General features: G+C 52.9%; 6 protein-coding genes across 6 annotated transcripts in view; 3 read left to right on the forward strand and 3 right to left on the reverse strand. All coding sequences in view use genetic code 12, as the record gives it.

The window, feature by feature from the left end:
* Positions 1-194: 194 nt before the first annotated feature.
* DIURU_004461 (uncharacterized protein) lies at positions 195-1361 on the forward strand (the record flags this gene model as incomplete). Its single annotated transcript, XM_034157337.1, has 1 exon — positions 195-1361. One exon carries the CDS (start codon positions 195-197, stop codon positions 1359-1361), a length of 1167 nt encoding a protein of 388 aa, XP_034010757.1.
* A 2812-nt stretch (positions 1362-4173) lies between these two features.
* Positions 4174-4866, reverse strand: DIURU_004462 (uncharacterized protein; the record flags this gene model as incomplete). The annotated part of the gene is made up of 1 exon (XM_034157338.1): positions 4174-4866. One exon carries the CDS (start codon positions 4864-4866, stop codon positions 4174-4176), a length of 693 nt encoding a protein of 230 aa, XP_034010758.1.
* Positions 4867-6720: 1854 nt separating this feature from the next.
* Positions 6721-9627, reverse strand: RFC3 (replication factor C subunit 3; the record flags this gene model as incomplete). The annotated part of the gene is made up of 2 exons (XM_034157339.1): positions 6721-7667; positions 8019-9627. 2 exons carry the CDS (start codon positions 9625-9627, stop codon positions 6721-6723), a joined length of 2556 nt encoding a protein of 851 aa, XP_034010759.1.
* Positions 9628-11744: 2117 nt separating this feature from the next.
* On the reverse strand, positions 11745-13742 carry DIURU_004464 (uncharacterized protein; the record flags this gene model as incomplete). Its single annotated transcript, XM_034157340.1, has 1 exon — positions 11745-13742. The coding sequence occupies one exon, from the start codon at positions 13740-13742 to the stop codon at positions 11745-11747; it is 1998 nt and encodes a 665-aa protein (XP_034010760.1).
* A 972-nt stretch (positions 13743-14714) lies between these two features.
* Positions 14715-17006, forward strand: DIURU_004465 (uncharacterized protein; the record flags this gene model as incomplete). Its single annotated transcript, XM_034157341.1, has 1 exon — positions 14715-17006. One exon carries the CDS (start codon positions 14715-14717, stop codon positions 17004-17006), a length of 2292 nt encoding a protein of 763 aa, XP_034010761.1.
* A 2499-nt stretch (positions 17007-19505) lies between these two features.
* CST20 (mitogen-activated protein kinase kinase kinase kinase) overlaps positions 19506-20645 on the forward strand; it is a gene marked incomplete at both ends in the record, with an annotated part of 2991 nt that continues 1851 nt past the window's right edge. The window contains one exon of the mRNA XM_034157342.1: positions 19506-20645. This exon is cut by the window's right edge and continues 1851 nt beyond it. Within this exon, the coding sequence (XP_034010762.1) occupies positions 19506-20645 (1140 nt within the window).

Below are 20645 nucleotides of genomic sequence, written 5' to 3' on the forward strand. Positions count from 1 at the left end.
TCGGTAAAACCCATTAGCTGCTGCAGACTAACATTTGCTCTGCTGTATGCCTACTTCTTTGGCATAGTCTTTTTGGTGTCTCTCCTCTGCGGCTGGCTGAATTTCTTTTTTTTCTTTTTCGCGCGGTTACTCGCGTGGGGCGCACCCACGTACACCACCATCAAACACTCCCCCCTTGGAGTACGCCCTGGCAAATGTCTGAGTCTCGAAGCTTCCGCCCGTACGACCGGGCGCCGCTGGAAAACGACTACCCCCGCATTGACTTGGGTAGGCTCAGAGGCAGCCACGTCCACCTCGTGCGGGACCGGGTGCCGTCGCCGAGCGACGTTAAGCGCTACCCACCGAACCCGCCCGCGGGCCTGGTGCGGATGTCCACCTACAACCAGCCCCATTCGGGGACTCGGGCGCCGGCTAACCAATACGAGTATGACATTGAAATCATGCCTCCTCCCCCTCGGCGCCGCGAAGGCGCTCGTCGCTCGGTTTCCGTGGTAGACCCCGAAGCCGAAGCGCGCCATCAAAAGGAAATGGGCCAGCTTCAGGAAGAGATTGATATACTCCGCGAGAAAGTGAAGAAATTGACAGCCCGTGTCAAAAAGGCTGACGAGCGCGACGTTGACCATCGCCACGAAAAGGAGCTTAACGAAACAGCGGAGCTGAATTACATGCAAGGATTCATCGACGGCTACCAGTACGCTAGTGGGGAAGCGCTCCCTAGCCCCGTCATTGCGAAGTTTGCCGCTCAGGGAATGTTTATCCCCGCGCCAGCGCACCCGGCTGGCCCCACGGCGCCGCAATTCCAGCAGCGCCTGGTGGCTGTGGGCGCTGGTGCTACAATGCCGACGAGACCAGCGACGACGTGGCGGTCGACGTCGACCCAAACGGGCCCGCTCCGGTTTAAAAAGGGCACGCAAACCAGTCCCCTCGTCCACGCCCAAGCCACGCAAACGCCTGTGGTGAAGGGCCCGATTCGCAGCGGGCGCCCTGCGGGTGCGTCGAATCCGGTATCTGGCGCAGCGAGCAGCGCTCGCCATGGCCGGGGGATCTCTGGCAATCGCAACGAAGATCTCGAGCCAGCGCAGCGGCTCGCCGACAGCCCGCCTTTGCGCGAGCCCGCCACCCGCAACCGCCACGTCTCGTCGTGGTCGTCACCAGATAGCGACGACGACCTCCACGATACCGACTACACCGACACCAACGTCACCAACGTGACAACCGAGGCTCGCTCATCGCGCCAAACTGCGCGTGTGGTGGTCCTCGAAGAACCCTCCGACGTCGACCTAGAGGCGTCGCGCCACCCCGTTATCCCGCTCTGGGGGTCGGGCGCCACCGAGGGTCTTTCCCGGAACAACTCGCCATAAAATTGGCGTCTAATGTGTAATGACAAATAACGAAGAGTAACGAGAGTAATGTGATATGCGTAATCTGACTAGCCCAACCTTAATATGCGCGGATACATATGCTTCCGTCACAGTTTGCGACACGCCCGCCGCCACCCAAATGGCTCGATTTTTTTTGCAACATTTCGGGGGATTGGCTCCATCAACAGTGCAGACGTAGGTTGAGGGTCATAGTGCCTTGCAGTCTGGAGTTTGGCTCACGCAGTCACCGGCAGGTTGCTACTGCACATAAGGCCAGTGCAGTTAAAGAAAGGAGACACAGTACTGGTCGCCACCCGGCTTAAATTTGGTAACACTGTGTAGCCAGAGAGTACTGTAGACACCGAAACAGCGTAATAAGGATTATTTTGGGGGTCTTACCAGGGCTTAGCCCACGTCTTTTCGAACAGTTCCAAAAAGTGTCTGGTTCTGATTAGTTACCCCTGACCAGGAGAAATCGATCGCTTATTGTATAGATTGTAAGACAAAATCTCTGTCGGAGTTTGGTGCTGATCGCTATCAGCTAGCAGTTGACAACCCGACGGTGTCTTGGCATCAGACACGTCCCCACAGGGTATCACGGCATGGCGCTAGCTTCGGTGCCAGGTGCGTTTCTCAGGCAGTCAGTTCCGTGGGTTTGTAGGAGTCTGTCGCTAAAAAAACCAATTACAAACGTCGCAAATAAGCCCCCTACGCGAGGGACCTCGCTGTTAGTAGCCCGGGATACATATGCCCTCTGCAGCGTCAGCCTAGCAAATTTTTTTTTGATTTTGGGGGGAAAATTTCACCCTAGCATCAGGCCACTGTTCGCTTAGCGCAAGCAACCATTATTTCTTGATTTGATGATGCTAACACATAAAACAGATTGTCCCAGCTACAGTTTGGAGGTTTCGGGGTAATACCCCCGGGTCACAGTGGCCTCTATTTTTCGCCGTGTAAACTATGCCGTTTGGACCGCCTTGGGCTGTGCGCAAACGTTTTCCGCATGACGCACTGGATTTCACTATATCGCCCTGAGCCGTTAGGTGTCACTGATGGGTGCGGGTCCGCGGACATGCGTGAAGCGGGCGCATGGGGATCACAGCATTAACCTAACGAAAAAAAAAATCATAGGGGCAAATCGCGCCGTGATTGGCCGGACCCAGTCCGACGCTTACCGAAACCATCAGCGTTGCAGTTCCATCAGTACGACGAGATTTTCATTCAGTGTCGGCTATGTCTGCTGGCCAAGGCGGTCCTAGAATTTGGTGGTACGTACGGGTCGTATCCATGCTGGACGTATCGTTCCCTCAAGGTAAGCATTATACCTGCGACCCTCGCTGCTGTGGGTGAACGATCGCCGCGCTGATGGGTGGTATTGTTGAAGTCACCGGTATTGCTTGGCTCGTAACACTAGTTGGCAACTAGACCTAGCGTGACTGGGGTAGAGGTGCTTTCAAAGTTTCTTTTTTCTTTTTGGTGCCGTGGAGGACGGATTGGGATAGGATTTGGTTGGATTACAAACAGTATACGTAGAGTAAGCAGGGTAGGCGCTTGTACGTACCGCTAGACGTATGCTCCTTCGTTTTGCCCACCCAGACACCTGTGGGCAGACGCTTACCAGTGCGTTAACCAGCAGCCGGCAGTCGCCACCTAGAAACATGGCTGGGAAACTTTTCACTTTAACTATGTATGGGGCAAGCGGCCAATGCCTAAGCGTCGCGTTCCGGGGTGCTGGCACTCCCCTCACACACGGTCATTTTTAGGTTACCTACGCCAAAAATGACTCACTTAGGATATGATGAAAGTTTTTTCACTCATTATTGACGGGAAGCCTACTGGGTGATTTGGTACGGGGATCTTATGGTTACGAGTGACAGGACCTCCTTTCGTCATTACTTAGCGGAATCTTGGCCAAGGCATCAAAGTGGCTATATGCCGGCTGTCATGTACATAAGCATTGTGAGGCGGGAGACGGCAGTGACGGTAACACAAACTGGCGAAATTTTCATTTGGTCGGGGGGCAATAGAGATTAGAAAACTATGGGGTACGATGAAGCCCGCTATCGAGAGTATATCCCGATTTTTAGTTTCAAAATCAATTGGAGATTTTTGGTGAACAATAACGACCCATATGTTTATTGTTTTCCTTTTGGAAGTTACACGGCAGCGGCGTGCACAGACAGAAGTCGAGCGAGGGGTGAAAGGGAAAAGGCGTGGGGGAGCGGGCTCAGGCGTGGACCAATGGGCACCAGCAAAACGATGCAAGCACGACGGGAACGTATACGCCAACAAACAGGGGAATTTTACTTGCCGGAGCCCCCCGGACGGATAAACTGGCCAATGTTTTTTTTTACTTGTTCACCGGCTGGGTGTACATGCGCAGTAAGCGTCGTTAGCAACGCACTAGCGGCAGAAATGTGAGACATCGACTACCGGGGGAATAGAGAGGGGTGTAGAGAAGGGGCCGACTTAGTCGTGGAATAACAAAGAAATTGTAGTGGGTTTTCGATAGAGCAATAGCTGCCCGGTAGAAGTTAGGTTTAGGCCCATTTTCGCACTCCGGCTAATACGCCGTCTAGCTGACGACAGAGTACATAAGACGACTCACTTCTATGCAGAGCGTACAGACAACATTCCCGTATGCCGGTCTTTTCCCTGCTACAACAAACAACTAGTGCCTAGCGGTGCTCAATGCGTCCTATTCCATTAAAACTATCAAGTGGTAAACATATTAAAAAGGTGAAATAAAAGTCCCGTCCCAATGCAATCCGTTAAAATCCTAATGTAGCGTCGACCAGTCGCTAGTAATTATTCACACAAAAAAGTCTCTGATCGACAAGTCGCCCCCGGCCACCACCTCCTGGGTGCTGGCCACGTTCTGGCGCTTGAACCACTTGTTGTAGTCTTCGGTGGTCTCCGTGCTCCGGGGCAGGGGCAGGTACCATTCCTCGTCGCCGGCGGCCAAGTTGAGCTGGCCGGGGCCACGGTAGTACGAGAGCTTCTTGAGGTCGATTTGGGGCAACTGCGGCGCCTGGGTCTCCGTGGGCAGCTTGGGAGCAGCGCCGTCGTCGTCCAGGTCGTCAAACTCGTCGTAGGAGAAGTAGTCCTCCATCAGCAGCTTCAGCAGCTTCGGCTGGCTAAAGTTGACGTTGCGGAAGAAAGGCGCTTGAGGCGCTTTGGCCGTGGGCCGCGTCGCCGCCGCCAGCTTGGGCTCCTCCTTATAGTTGAGCTGGGTGAATTGGGGGTCTTCAAGGCGAGCCTTACGCATCCGCAGATAGTAATTACGGAGCACTTTTTCACTGACCACCTGTTGGTAGTTGAGCCCTTCCAATTCGGGGAAGTATTCTTCTTTCACTTCCCCCAGCGACTCAGGGATTTCGTTCCACCATTCTTGGTTGTGGTACAGCAGGAGCAGTAACAACTTCTCCACGGGGTCGATGCGGTCTTCGGGGTGGTCCTTCTTGAAGCGTTTGGTAGAGCCTTCAAGGTCCGCCGATCTTTTCATGGAAACTCCCTGTGGTTTATGACGATAGACAAACCAGGTCTCGTCTATATATATATCCCTAATCTATGTGCCTCTACACACACCATAAAAATTTTTCAGCCTGAAAAATTTTCTTCATGTATATGTGCATAAATGCTTGTTGGTGTGCAGGACGATTAGCTAATACAGATTTGAGGGAAGTGATGCAGATTTATTCAGTCAACTTGGTGAGAAAAAAAAAGCTAAGGGGGAACGACGCCTGCCCCAAAACCACGCCCACCAATGGCAGCGCCGCCATTCGTAATCGCTATTATAACTATTCAATGCTACCATTGGTATTTCATAACAAGGGATTGGTACGGCGGCTACTACGGCCATCAATAATTTGCTTTCGTGGGGAAGCAACGGGGGTTACTTTTTTAAATCGTGCGTGGAGGCCCTCTCCCACTTTTTCCTCAGGGTGCGAAAATGGCGACGGCGCCGCGGGTGGCAAATGCCGCTTAGTGGTCACGACTGGAGAGAGCGCCCCGACCGATTCTGTCTTGGCTGTACGTGGCAACAACCACTACCACCATACGTATAGTTGTAGACGAGAGGTGGGCCCCGCCCTTAGTCTATTGTGTGCGTACCTAGAACCCGCCGCAAGCCCCGTTGGCCGCAAGTCACTCGAGTTGCGAGCGCCGTCGCGCCTGCCAGAGAAACCTCACTACACACGCCCACACACACCCCAATCATTGTAAGCAACCGTCAGTGGCACCCACGAAAATGTAACCTAAGATCATCCGTTTGTCACTTGGCAAGCAGTGGCAAGCAGGCAACGCTTCCATTGCTTCGCCTAGAATCATGCAACCCTCGCTCCACTGATCACTCACTCCACTGACTCATAAACACTGACCCAAGGAAAATGGGTGAAACCGCTTTGCCGATAAGAAATGCCTTCGCCGTCGCCAGCGACAACAATCTCCATCGGGCTCGACCACGAGCCCTAGCCCCCCAGCACTAGCTGTACGGCGGTCCCCGTCACTTTCGCCCAGCGCCCATTGTTTGTGCGTCTGATCAATACATCTAATCGTACTGCACCGCTGCCTGGGTTTGCCAGATGGAACGTACCTTCTGTCATCATGCGATTCCTGCCAGCGATCGCCCATAAGCCACCCGTGGGGGTTTAGGCTATTGACGTAATTACGTCGCGATAGCCGCCAACGGTGACACAGAGTGTGAGTGGCCACGCCTCCGATGGGATTCGATCGCAGGCGGCACCCACGACGCGAGTGGTGATACACAACACAATCTACCCCTCTACAAAACGTTCCCTACGGAAATCCACCGTCAACGCTCCTATCGCCGAAAGGTGGTGCACCAGTGCCAACGGAACAGTAGTGGCTCGGTTTAAGCTCGACCTACAGCTCGACCCACAGGGTAGCTTTTTTTGCCGTGCCGTGGCCCTGGCACATTTCCGAATAGTGGACCACCGGTAATGTACGCAGCGTTTACGTCACTCAAAGATAACAGAAGGATCGGGGGTCATTATCTAATGTAGGCAACCACGAGGACAAAGACACTTGTGTGTGATTACGGTTGCCATGGGTGAGCACGGTCTAGTTTAGGTTTATTTGCATACCAACGCCGCTAACACCCGTGGGTGTCCCGCGGGACACCGCCCAGCAATAGCGTGTGTTTAGTTCTATATGTCACAGAATAGCAAAGTTCCCACAAAGGGGGGGACGCAAGTGGGGATCTGGTTAACAATGCACCCTTCTATACCACGTTTTGACGTTTTGGGGGGTGTGAGAAATTGCATCCGCACTACCCGCGGGGCAACGTTGGCGGGCACTGTCTCTTTTCCAGTTATATTGGCAGCAGTAGTAATGATAATCACGCTTGCGCTTCCATCGCCTGCTTGATCGACGCAATCACCGCCGTCGTCTGGATCTTATCGTTGCCTCCCCGCAGAATGGCATACTCAATGTCACTTAACCGCGATAACACTTCCAAACGGACTTGGGGCTTAAGCTGGTACTGATCCAACGATTGCACAAAGCCGGTAATTAAATCGACTAATGCAATGCCTTTGGCCGACTTGTACTTGGTCACAGTCGTGACGGCGGTGGTCCAGTCATCCCGTAACACACTGCTAAGACACGCTTCGATATCTTTAGGGTGCACTGACCCCATACACTCGTAGATCATGTCTTCGTCAATTGCTCCGTTGTCTGACGCAGCCTTGCATGCTTGCAACACGTTGAGCGCCCGTCTCATGTCACCTTGGCACAATTTCACCACGGCGTCGTTTGCTGCCGGCGTCAACTGGAGTGACTCGGCCCGCACGACGTCGTCGATCTGATGCTGGATGCCGTCATTGGTGATAGGGTTGAATCTGAAGCGGGTACACCGCAGCAATACCGCCGGATTTAATTTGTGAGCATAGTTGGCAAGGATGCAGAAACGGGTGTTTTTGGTGTACTTCTCGATGATCCGCCGCAACGAGTTTTGCGCCACCAGGGTCATGGCGTCGGCCTCATCCAAAATGATGAGTTTGAACCCTTGACTGAAGATTTGTCGGGTCAGGGCGAACTCTTTAATTTGGTTCCGCACCACGTCAATCCCTCTATCGTCGGAAGCATTAAGTTCAAGCACCATATTCTTATAGTTTTTACCGTAGATCTCACGAGCTAACGCCACGATCGTCAGGGTCTTCCCCGTCCCCGGAGGACCATAGAAAAGGAGATGGGGTAGCCGCCCTTCGTGGACAAACTTGCGCACGGTGTTGACGATCTCATCCTGGCCAAACACGTGGTCGAGGTCTTGCGGACGGTACTTTTCTACCCTGACTTAGTTAGTATCAGATTGGGGTAATTGTGAACACCATAAATTTCACTTACCAAGGGAGGGTGTCGTTGGTAGTCATGACGCGACGCGTATAGTGCGACTCGTGATTTTTAACAAGGCAAAACTCAGTGTCGCGCTGAGATTAAAGAACAACGACAATTTATGAGATTCCATAATTTGTTAATTGCTTATATGTTAATTGACTATATGAATGTAGTGTATATAAATATTGGTTTATCAAAAGATTACCAAAAAGACCATAGTGAAGACGATGGCGAGAATGCTGGGGCGGCTACGCGGGGCCGCGGATTTTTCTTCCAGAATCACCCAAAGGATGTTATGACTGACCAAATTACAAGTAGGGAACTCCGAGTCCTTATCGTAGAAGTTATAGCTTTTAATCACCAGCTGGTTACGCGTAGGACACTGGAAATTAAAGTCAACGGGACAATCGCGTACGAGAGCATAGCAGTTATCGATACACGGCATGATCTCGTAGTATGGGTTTGGCGGGCTCACTTGCTTGTTGATGAAGTCACTACGACTCTGATTGACGTCCCTGAACACGTAGAAGTCTTGTTGTTCCGTAGTGCATCGAGGGACGGTGACGCTACAGAGCCAATCTCGATACAGTTCATCACAATCGTCGCAATTGACAATGGGGGAAAACCGTGTCTCGTCGGAAGCATTACACGCCACTTGTTGTAAGGCATAGGAAAAGTTTTGGTAAAGGTCTTTGGCCTGATTGTCATAAAGCTGACGAAGCTCAGTGCGATTGAATTGAGGGTTATTCGGTACCGCATACAGCACTCCCTGGCAAAATTCAAGATCATAGATAAGCTTGCAGGAATTCAGATTCATCGTTTTGAACTCAAATGGTTGATAAACTGCCCCACCGTAGTCTTTCCCTTTAAACGAACTGAGCAAATACGCAAGATACCTGGTCAGCGCATTTAGTCCGGAGACGAAGAATTGCTGCTGAAGGAACCCATTCCGCAGCGTATAACTGGTCTCAAACAACAGCAGTTCAAATAGCGGTGGCGTATTGCGCACAGCACACCACAGCGAATTAAGCATGGCAAACTTATCTTCATACGTAGCGGGGAAGATGAGAAGCGAATATTGTGAACTATTGACGTTTAACTCGTCAAAAGTATTGTTTGTGGTCAAATTACCCGTCACAATAAGCGCCAGATCCAGATCGGCGTCGACCAACTGCGCCCATTGGCGATCGTCCCATTGGAAGACAAGATCGTTCTGCAGCACCCCAATCTGGTAAGTCCAGCTTGCCGTACGATTAGTGTTTTCTGGCGCTCTCACAGCGATGTACAATACGTCAAATTGGTCAGCCGCCGTCCCCAGAGGAGAGGGGGCAGCACTGATGCCGTCATCGTCGTCATCATCATCATCGGAATCATTAGCCCGTGGCACTTCAGTAATCGCTTGAAAGTAGCCGTTTTTGAATTCAATCATCGTCCCAAGCTCCAAATTGCCAAACACAGAACTGTTAAACAGGTAATACACGGTTAACAGTCGGTCACCAGGGAACACATTATACGGCTGCAGACACAAATTGCCCAGCAAAAAGATAAGGAACTGATACACCAGCCCCAACCCACTGGTAGTATTAACATTAAATGAATAGTAGCGGGTCTCCAGCTGGAGGATCAGGTCGCGGATGGGAGTAAACTCTTGTAAGTCCTGGTTATCGTCGCCGCCTCCCGCCAAATTACTCAACGGATTGGCTCCTAGGTCTTGCAGAGCCAGCGACGAAGCCGAGGCACTGTCCAGAGCCAGTTGCAGGCTCGAGGACTTGCCGCTGCTTGAAACCAGGGTGATCGACAGCTTGGCCACAAGGGCGGACGGCAGCATCATCCCCTTATCAAGGTCGCCAAACATGAGATCCTCAAGGCTCGCTAGGACCACCGCTAGCAACAACACCCATAATTTCATCACGGACGTCACGGAGGCTCTCGGTAGTCACCAGTTGATGGTGGAAATGGGGGCTGGGTTGGTTGAGTGTTGGTGCTCGTAACGATTAGTTGAAGTGGGTCACGTGAATGGTCTCTAAAGAAAGACGAGAGATCCAAGTGCCAAACCAACGCCTACCTTTTATTCACAAACCGTAAGCATCAGTATTAACGTCCAATAACGTGTTTACGTGATTATCGAATTCATTACCGTCGACGTTTGCGGATGAAGTTGTAGCTTCGATTTTGGTACCGGCGCGCGACCGTTTTGATAAACTCACAAGGGGTTGTATCAGTTGACCAAATGAATGCAAAGACCATGGTGCCAAACCTTCGAAATGAAACATTATCGCCGATGAAATGAAAATGGTCACCGTTGATAGCAATCTGATGAACGTTCGGTATGTGGGTGAAGCTATCTGACGAAATTAGTGATGTTTACACCTCACGTCTACGCCACCGCTGATTGAGCGCTTCCGCCGCTACCATCAAAGCATTCAGCATCTTAGCATCTTCCAAGGCGATTCTTTGCTGGCTACTGTTGAAACACTCACTTTTTAGTTCGGGAGGAGTTTCTGATGGCGTCAGCTGATTGTCACTGCTTGGCTGCATTGACGACGCTATTTTAGTAAACAGTGAGACGACGTCGTCGACGAAAAAGTACTGGACCAAGCGAAGCCAAAAAGCATGACGCTACGATTGCAACACGATTTGAGGCATACTGGTGGGCCGACATTACACAAATGTCCAAAAAGTCACATCAGCTTGGGCCTATGATCATCAGGGAATCGGGGGGCAAGGGAGTGTTGATGTTTACGTTAAAAAAGGCTGGCTGATGGTGCAGGGCTCCAAAATCTTTCTCACAATAACAGACGACGCCCCCTACTTTCAAATCAAATAATTAGTTTCAAGAATGGTCTAGATGAGGAATATCAAAGTTATTGGAGCCACTGAAGTCAGCAAAGTATGACAATATCAAATGAATCGTTGCCACGATGTTTGCAAAGGTGGGAGAATCTGTGATTGTTGAATAAATCTACGATTGCATCTTTTATTAGTTCATGCGTGGGGTTGCGATGGCGACGAGGACAATGGCTGAGGCGGGGATTTAGCTAATTGCCGGGTAACAACTCATCCCAGGTTTTATTAGTTGGCTATATACAGGGCAGTGATATAAAAGACGCTCGTCCGCCCTGTACCTTGTTTTTCTCTTCAAACTCTTACACACCACTTTGGGCGTAACTGTCCCCATGCCTTGTGCATTCGGGGGCAGGCTCCTACGACTCAGGGGTGCCGACGATATGTGGGCTTGCTGCGGCCGCCTGTCCTGAAGGTTGCAGGGCCTGAGCGGGGGTTCCACTGGGGGGGAAGATATCGTCGGCGCTCCTGAGGAGTCGTCGACGTGCGAATTTGCTGTTCTAGCGGTTGCTTGGCCTTACGAAGGTTGCAAGGCAGGAGCAGGGGTTCGCATTGGGGACACGTCAGCGCGCAAAAGGAGCCGACGACGATGTGGATGTGCTGCCCTGCGGTTGCTTGGCCTTACGAAGGTTGCAAGGTATGGGAATAACAGCACATCATTTAGAGACTCCCACAAATGATTCCGGTTGAGTGTCCGCACCCCAGCAAATGAGGCTGATCTGATCACCTCAATCGCAGTGGATAGTGCCGTGCCCGGAGGATGTGGGTTTCCGGTTGAGTGTCCGCACCCCAGCAAATGAGGCTGATCTGATCACCTCAACCGCAGTGGATAGTGCCGTGCCCGGAGGCCTGAGTCTATTTTAGCATGCCAATTTTCAAATAGTTTGTATATAATGGAAAAATGAACGAAGAAGATTGTGATATATTTTGTAGTTGATCAAATTAACTTTAACCAGTTGATAGCACGCGTGCCAGCGCGCGGTTCTTAAAGTATCAATACAAACCTTAAGTTTATTTGAATTGAATGTAAGTCTACAACATCTATTGGTACCATCCCTCACTTTGGCATTATCACTGTCAATTTCCGTAATGTGTGCTATCTGAGGGTTGAGTCTAATATTCAATACCACACCACATCTATCTATCTAAAACCTTTAACGTTCAACCTTTGACGCTCGTCCTCTAACGCTTAAAAAGTTTACTGAAGAAGTGTTTCTTCTTGTGTCCGTCCTTGTCGCCGTCGTGGGATTTCCCTCTCATGGCGTGGATGGTGTGAATGTCAGGGTGTGATCGTCTAGGCTCCAACAGCGGCCGGTCACCGTTGACTTCGTGACTCTTCAGTTTCTGAAGGGCGCTGGTAGCGAGGGGCAGCGGCGATTTCCTCGACGACGGCGTCTGTAAGTCGCCGAAGCGAATGTCTCGATGTCTCGGCGGCAGGGTATCTTCAGGGGACGACACTTTCAGCACCACCACGGGCGGCACTGCGGGACTCGCCAGCCGCAGCTGGTTCTGCTTTAACGCCTTGAGAGTATCGGCGTACGATACGCCCTGCCCTGGAGAAGTGGGCAGGGAGGGCTTATCCTCCACTGGCGAGAGCATCAGCTTCGTCTTGTAAGGGGATTGGTTAAAACTGGTCAGCCCCGTGATCGCGTGAGCAAGCATAGCCCCTTTACCTTTGAAATCAGGGTTGACGGCGCGAATATCGTCACAGAGCTCGGCCAGCTTATCGGAGATCATCCGTAAGAAATTGGCAAAGAATTCTTGGTCACGAGGTCGCTTCTTCAAGGCAACAATGTTTTTGCGCACATCTTTGCGGTAGTCAGTGTAAAGCTTGCCGATCTCGTCAAACGACGAGTACAGGTCTTCCGAGGCCACCAGCAGCTCCAGGTCAATCAGCAACGCGTCGTCGCCGTCGATCTCCGGGTCCCAGTCGCTGGCTTTGCCCCCTGGCTGCTTGGTGGAGTGGATACATCGGTGCTTGCACTCCTCCAAGGGGTCGGGCTCAAACCCGTACTTCTCGTCGATCTCCACCTCGAGATGGTGCTCGTAGTGGGCCATGTTCATCGGCAGCACCACAATCACGGGCAACGGGAACTGACTGACTAACTTGTCGGTGATTTTGCGCGAGTTCCACGCCCGGAGCGGCGCCGTCACCCCCAAGTTGACCTTGGTGGCGGTGCACACCAAGTTGGGCTCGTAGAGCTTGTACATCTCCTTCAACACCTGTTTCGTCTTTCCCACGCATAATTCAAGACATACACGAGCGATGACGTCGGGGTTCATCACCTCCATGCAGTAGTCCATCACGTCGTGGGCGAGGGTGGCCATGTACTCCGGGGAGTTGCGCTGGCGCAATCTCATCTTCGTTGTCATTGCCTGGGGTCGACCGGCGTACGCGGGAGCTCGGTACCCTTTACCGGCGCCGCTACGTCCGTGGCGTTGCTTTAAAAGCTGTCTCAGGTCGATGGCGGCTACCACAACCACCGTGTCGCCGTTCTCCACAAACGAGCGGAATAACCAGTCGAGAGCGACCCAGGTGTGCATTCTGCCCGAGATGTACACCAAGATCACCCGGTTGGGGAGGGTGGGGCGGAGCCAGCCATTGTCGGCGTTGTACAAGTTCATCTTGTATAAGTCGTCCCATTTTTCGTGAGTTCTCGCCAACGTCGTCCCTCGGAAGGTGATGATCGGCGTCGTCGGGTACGCTGGTCTTGTAGCGCTAAGCATACGAGCTAATTCATAGACGTCAGTGGGTTCGGCGCCTCTCACGGGGGAGAAACTCACGTCTCGAGGACCCGGCAGTCGCAGCCGGCTGCGGCCTCGATCGCCGGGATAGAGATAGTCGTCGTGACTGCGGTTGTAGCTGGGGTGGTCGCCAACTTGCCACCGGTGGTCCTCGGGGTCGTACGGCTCCCAGTCGGTGTCGTCGTCGTCATAGCCAATGTTGATGGTGTCAAACGATACTTTGGGGCGATAATGCTTCTTGACGGGGTTAGTGGTGGTACCCTGGTTGCGGGGGGGCACTTTATAAAACACTTTGCGGTAGTCGTCGGTGGTGCGGTGCTTGATATCGTCGAGCAAGGAGAAGTGGTGTTCGACGTTGGCGCCGTGGGGGTTGTTGTTCGGGGTGTGGGCCAGAGTCACCGGGCCGTCGGTCGAGGACCGGTACAACTGGCTCATGTGGTGGCGAGGTGAAGAAGAATTGCGCCGAGCTTTAGGGTGGCTCGGTTGCGAACGGTTCCGAAAACCCGGTGGGGAGCTACTCACCACGGCAACCCGTGACTATAAGAAACTGATGGATAAAGAGTAAGATAAAAAAAAATGATGTTAAAGTGTTTGAAAGATATGTTGTTTTTTGGGTTTTATCTAATCTCGATGGGTGGGGCAAATTAGCCTTTGGCGGGGTTATCGTAGGTAGTGCGGCTGGCTAGCGGGAGCAATCGGGCTATGTCGCTCAACGGCATTTGAGTGGGCCGATTATGTAATGCACTTTCCTCGTGTGCCGGAACCATCGACGCAAGGTAGACACCAGCAGTATTTACGGATGCCACCGAAAGACGTCGGGAAAGCAGTGGTGGAGTTGTGGTATTTGTGAGAGATATTTGGTTGCGGTATTGGTGATGGTGGCTAGGGTATTGTTTTATCATTTTCTTGGCTATTATGTCTCAGGTGATGAATTCCTTCAAATTGCCTCAAATTGGGGAATTTAAGACGAGAATCTTGAAGTGTATCTAGACAAGGAAATCATGACCTCGTCAAAATCATAGAAATTAGAGAAAAAGTGGGTGATGCTGGTGTACCTGGATTTGGTGGTTAGGCTTGAGTAGTGCCCCCACCCGTCAATCGGTCTTGGCGTACAATAATAAAAATCTGAATTCTGGAGACGTTTATCAGTCGCGTACACTTATATTGACTCGACCACCGAGGTAGGACTCACACCAACCGCTACTGTGGCAGCACTCTCCAGGTTTAGCCGTAAATTTATGAGCAGACACAAAAGTAGACGTTTCTGCTTTCCTACCCCTAATTCATATTAGCCTTATATACTTTGAATAGTCAAGGAAACTCGAGCAGCCCCCGGCGCTCGATACTCTTCGCGGGGTCGCATTCACCCCGACCACCGAATACCCAGACCACCAAATACCCACCCCCATGACCTCCGCGTGGAACCCCCGGTCGATCAATTGGGACTGGGAGGCCCAGTTCGCCCAGGCGACCGACCTCGCCAAAAACGCCAAGGAGGAGGGGTACTCGCTTCGCCCGTTCTACTACTACGCGTTGCCGGTGCTGTCGCTCCCGCTCTACAACGCCGTCACCTCGATCCTCACCAAGTTCCACGGCGCCGACCGCCAGCAGCAGCTCCACATCCTCGCTGGTATCCTCCACTTGTCGGTGGACCAGGTGCTGCACTGGATGGGCCTGCCGGTGGACTTGATCTACGCCCACATTGGCGTTGGTGCTGGCGAACGACACCGCCAGCCGGCGAGCACTGATAGCGACTACCACAAGCGGAAAAAGTGGTACCTCGAGCGGGTGCACCAGCTTAGCGACTGTCTGTTTGCGCTGGCGCTCTACGACCAAGTAGGCGGTGATGAAGGGCTCTTTTTGGTGTGTTGGGTACTTATGCTCGACGACGGCCACCGGCGGGTGTTGCTGAAGTCGATAGACTTCTCCGCCGACCCGGTGCGGGAAACCGTCCAGATTGCGGCGCCGACGACGTTAAACCCGGCACCGGTGGCGCTGGAGCCGCTGGAGCCACTGAAGTTTGACCGCATCATGACCAATTTGAGCCACGACATGCAAATGATTGGCGTTAACGAAACTGCCGACGCTGGTGAGGGGAAGAACAAGAAGAAGAACAACAAGAAAAAGAAGAAGGCGCTGGCGTCGCCGTCGCCGTCGCCATCACCAGCACCGTCTCCCGCACCCGAACCGCCAGTGGCGCTGACAGTGCCCGCAGCTACTGCTGACAAACTGGCCTACGATAATACACCCGTCGAAGAAGTTGAGCAAATTGACGAGGACGACTACGACACCTACGCTTATTCCGAAGTTGATGACCTGAAGGAGTTCCAGGAACTTCTCGAACAGCTTATGGGTTTGTTCCCCAGATTTGCCCGGTACGAGCTTGCGCTTTTAATGAAGACTTCGGACAGCATCGAGGATTTGATTGAGTACTTATGTGTCGAACTGGAACTGCTCCTGATCTTACAGGACATGGCTGATGAAGCCGAAGCGGCGGCGCCTAAGGTCTACGACGAGGCCGTTTTGCAGCTTAAGGAAGTGTTCCCCAACGTTGACATCGAGGCGTTGGAACAGGCGTTCGACGCCCACCACAAGGACATTGCCACCACCACCGAGTACTTGTTGAGAACCGACGTCAACGAAAACGCCGACTTCCTCAACTTCACCACTCCTTCGCAAAAGGCTAAGCGCGAGAGTGTGGAGACGGTGGCTGAATTATTGGACGTCACTCCTGACCTCGCCCGTGAATACATGAACCACAAGGGCAACCAGACCATTGTCGATGCCATCATCGAGATCATCTTGTGGCACAAGCCCACGCCGCCCTCAGCGCAGTCGTCGGCGCTGCTGCTGCTGCTGCTGTCGCTCAGCCGGGTGCAACGCGGTGGTAAAAGCGGCAAGCCCCGCCAACGGGCGCCTCAATACAAGTACCGTCCTCAAAGTTCGGAGGCGGTCGAGCTTAAGGAGTGGTACAACCTGAACCCTAAGTTCCGGTCCCAATTCCCAATGAAGTTCATGGTGGAGCTGCTTATCTACTTCAGTGGGGAAGTGCAACGGGTGGTGGGTCTTGCCGTTGAGCTCGTGTCGATGCACTTGGCCGATAAGTTCAGAGAGCGCTACGACGTTATCAGCAAGCGCAAGCGTCCCGCTGAGCTTACGCCTCAAGAACGCCTTGCCCTCGCTGCTAGTGCCGACCAAGTCGCCCCTAACCCGCAAATGCGGACGTTGGGCAACACCTTTGCCGATGCGGTGAAGGTGAAGAAGCCTCAAGATCCCCTGCAGGCGAGAAGGGCTGTGGACAGCCATCGCCAAGCGATGTCGCACCAGTTCACCCAGGTTAAGTTCTACATGGCGGGTAAGAACACCCCGCAAATGGAGCAATTGATCAACGCATTCAAGCGGGGGAGCGACTTGGATCTCCACGGGCTCCGGTTGGCGGAAGCGGTGGACGTCACCCGCAAAGCGCTCACGTTGTGGTGGCAGAATGAGCTCCACCTGCGTGAGCAACAGGGCCAGTTGCACAAGTATGGCAGCAAGGCGCAGTTTGCCGGGCTGGTGAAGGTGATCACTGGGCGCGGGCTCCACCTGGAAGGTGGGGTGTCGGTGATTCGTAAGGCGGTGGACGGGTTGCTCAGAATGGGCAATTACACGTTTGAGTCGCAAGTGGGGGCGTTTGTGGTCACCGGTAAGCGGATTTAATGGTTTGGTGAAGATTTATGAGAGCGAAGTAAGCATTCACAGCGTAATTACGTGAGCATTTAGCGGTAATCAAAATACGTGAAGTATGTGTAGATTTAGTCGACAATCACCAACCAAAGAACGGTAACAATGAGAGATGAGGTATCTCTAGTTTTCCTGTAGCGTTCGTTGATGACGTCACCAATAACTTGCGGCTGGCAAATCTGGTGTACCCCACCGAAGGGAATTGTGAATACTGGTAGAGTTAGAAATCATTCGAATCAATTTCGAGTAAAGCTAGCATTTGACTTAATCCCAGGCAATTGATTATATCATAATTAGGGCGTTCGCTCATTTACTAAGAGAGACGTCAAGACGACCCCGATGAACACACCAGCGAGCAATTGAGATTGCCTTATTTTCTAGACGATTGACATCAAGTTGATTGACACTAGCTTCATCTTACTCTATTAGCTGAAACACTATTCTCCACGTACTTTCAAACTATTTTATATCACTTGAATCTTGCCGTATAGGTTTGACATTGCTTCCACCCCTCACCAATCGTTCCTGCCTATAGTGAGTGAGTGAACATAAATACGGCGACTGCTGCTCCCCCACACTTTTTTTCTCATCATCCCCACAACTGGCTGCTGGTCTTAATATAAGGGCCTCAGTCCAAGTTTGTAAACCGAAGACAGGATTACAGTGGTGATGGATCCGGTGAATGGTTGAAATGCATTCTTCCTGGAGAAGATGAACGGATGGCTCGCTATCACGGAACGCTTGGCTCTGGAGGCGCGGCCTTGTCGATGATGCTGAGAAGTGGGGCTTCAGGGGGAAAGGAGCGAGAAGCACGACCTGAAGTCACATGGAGTTAGCGCGCCCTGCTAGAAATAGCCCGGTTTTAAACCTGTCACCGATGATAACCAAGTCGTACCCGTGGTGGCATTCCGCTCAAATGATTCTGCGAAGGCGTCAGAAAGTGTGATATCATTTCACTGGTGAGAATATGATCCATATGTGTTCTGGGGGATGAATTGGGTTCTGGGGGATATATTGGGTTCTGAGGGATATATTGGGTTCTGAGGGAATAAAATGTGGCCATCAAACACAGTAAGCTTGGTGCATAACTCATGGTTGAGCGATACATGAAGCGACTAAAACGTATGGCTATTCAGTCATCTCGCCGTCGATATTAGTAGAGTATAATTCGTCGGGGTGACGTCAGTTTGGTAATGGGTGTCCTCCCCACCTCATTAATCCAGTTTTATCATGCTTTTAATTTGTGACTTAAATTGAAGCAATTGCCAGGGCTATAACTTTCATATTTCATTGTGTAATTGATACTATCGTTGAATTCGGTCGTACTATTAGCCCGAGAGATTGCTCAGTCATCGGTTACACCAGCCTCTTGAAATTTACAGTTTCACTTAACCATTTGGTCTAGAAAAGGGATGGAATCCGGATACTTGCTTGGGCTAAAACCCAACTCTATCTTGGGGAATGTTAGGGCCTTAAGGCACCCACCCCGAACGCGTCACCATAAACATTGGTATGAGCGATTAGATAGCGATTTAACAGAAGACTTTCAATTGAAACATAATCGAAGAAACATTTTTGGCTACAAGTGCTGTCAATTTTAAAAGAAACAAAGAATTAATATATTCACGCCAAAAGCGGTGGTGTTTTCTCTCTTACAGGGATTGTTGGGTCCATAGGGGGTGAGAGTCTCGGTGTTAGGAGCCCCATTGCCCCTTCGCTAAACGTACCATCGCGAGCCCGTCGTATTCCGCACACCGACAATTCCTGGTGAAATTTGTCCGTTTGTTTACACTAGCCCGGTCTATTTGCCTCTATACCTTGTGTTACCCCAGTCTACTATTGCCATAACCAACCCCCTGCCCTCCTCCCTCCTCCCTCAAATACAATACCCCCAGAGATGCGGTAAATTTCTTCCGCCGTGTCACGTTATGTGCCCTGGCCCATTTTCGCACACACACACACACACACCCCGTCTGCCATCCCCCGGCTATTTATGAGTACACGGGCACCTCAAATTGGCCTCGGCGCATTTTTTCACAAGGACCCACCTTTTTTTCTTTTGCCTGCCCTCTAATTACCAGCATCCACGGCGCGCTCAAGGGCGTGGCATTTGAACACATTAACCTACGGCTATCTCCGCTACCCTTGCTGCTACTATATCTCTGCCAAGTTGAAGTATTTACTCTCTCACCCACTCTGACAACACCTGAAACACCCTTTCTCGACCCCACCTCCCGCCTGCTGCCCATACTCGCCTCCAGGTGGGCCACCTCAGTACCACCACGCCGATGTCGATTTCGCGCGCGCGCACAACTGCTTTTTTTTCTTTCTCCCCCTCCCCCCGCTAACACACCAACCCCAAGGTTTTCCAACACCCCGGACTCCGCGTCGACCCGTGGCCGCTTTCTCCCAGTACTAGTACGAAGCGCCTGCCTGTTTCGTAACCGTTCGACTGCAGTGACACCCCACCCCGTGATGGAAGGAGCCTCGGCCCTGGCCCCGCGCGCGCCGGCGCCCCCAAGCGACGGCGGCGCCCACGACCCCAGTAACGGCGTCCTGCCCAGCCTCCAGGCCCCTCGCTCGTTCGCCGACTTGTCCGACGTCGAGGTCGACGCCGAACCCTACGCGCTGACCGACCAGCTGTCGAAATCCACCGTGAAAACCACCGTGCTCCAATCGCCAAACCCTCAACACCCCCAGGCGCCGCTGGCGCCGCGCACCCCCGTCGACGAAACCCCGCCGATATCCGCCCCGCTGACGCCTACCCTCGACCCCCGGGTACCGCTGCCAGCCCTGCGCCCGCTGGCGCCCGAGGAAGCCAGCGAAACTAGCGGCCCCACTGAGCTGTCGCTGCTGGCGCCGCTGCTGGTCGACAACCAGCTGTCGCTGCCGGCACCCGCGCTGGCGGCAGCGTTCCAGACGACGCTGGCCAAGAATACCCCCAACACCACCCCGAAAATGCCCCAGGGCCTGCTCCCGGATATGTTACTGCCGGGACTGCGCACGCCGCTGTCAGCGACGGTGATCCGTCTGCTGCCCCAGGCGTTTGCCTCCAACCTGCGCCAGGCCAGCCTGACCACCGTGGCACTGGCGGCCACATCGTTGCTGCAGCTGCTGCGCTCGACGGCGTCGCTGGCGCCGCGCAAGCGCAAGCTGGGCAACCGGGTGAAGGGGGTGCTCAAGGAGATGTTCGGCAAGCTGCGGCTGTCGCTGCTGACCACCAACGGCAGCCTGGGGGCGCTGGCACCTCCCGACGCCATTAACATGAAGATCCTGACGCCGTTCAACGCCAAGCACGTCGCCCACGTCGGCATCGACGACGATGGGCTGTACACGGGGCTCCCCATCGAGTGGGAGCGCCTTTTGCAGGCGCTGGGCATCAGCAAGCGCGAACAGCAACAACACCCGCAGGCGGTGATGGACATCGTCGCCTTCTACCAGGAGGGGCTGTCGGAGAACCCCGACGACCACGCGCTCAAGAAGTTCCACTATGAAAACAGCCACTTGGGTCTGCTGCTGCTGCAGCACACCCCGCCGGGGACGCCGTTGGTGCACGCGCTGCTGCTGCCTAAGCCCCACGAGCTGTTCATCCCCCTGCGCCCTGCGCCTAAGCCC

This window comes from Diutina rugosa (assembly GCF_008704595.1).
Source record: "Diutina rugosa strain CBS 613 chromosome Unknown scaffold33_size146325, whole genome shotgun sequence".
Classification (NCBI taxonomy): domain Eukaryota; kingdom Fungi; phylum Ascomycota; class Pichiomycetes; order Serinales; family Debaryomycetaceae; genus Diutina; species Diutina rugosa.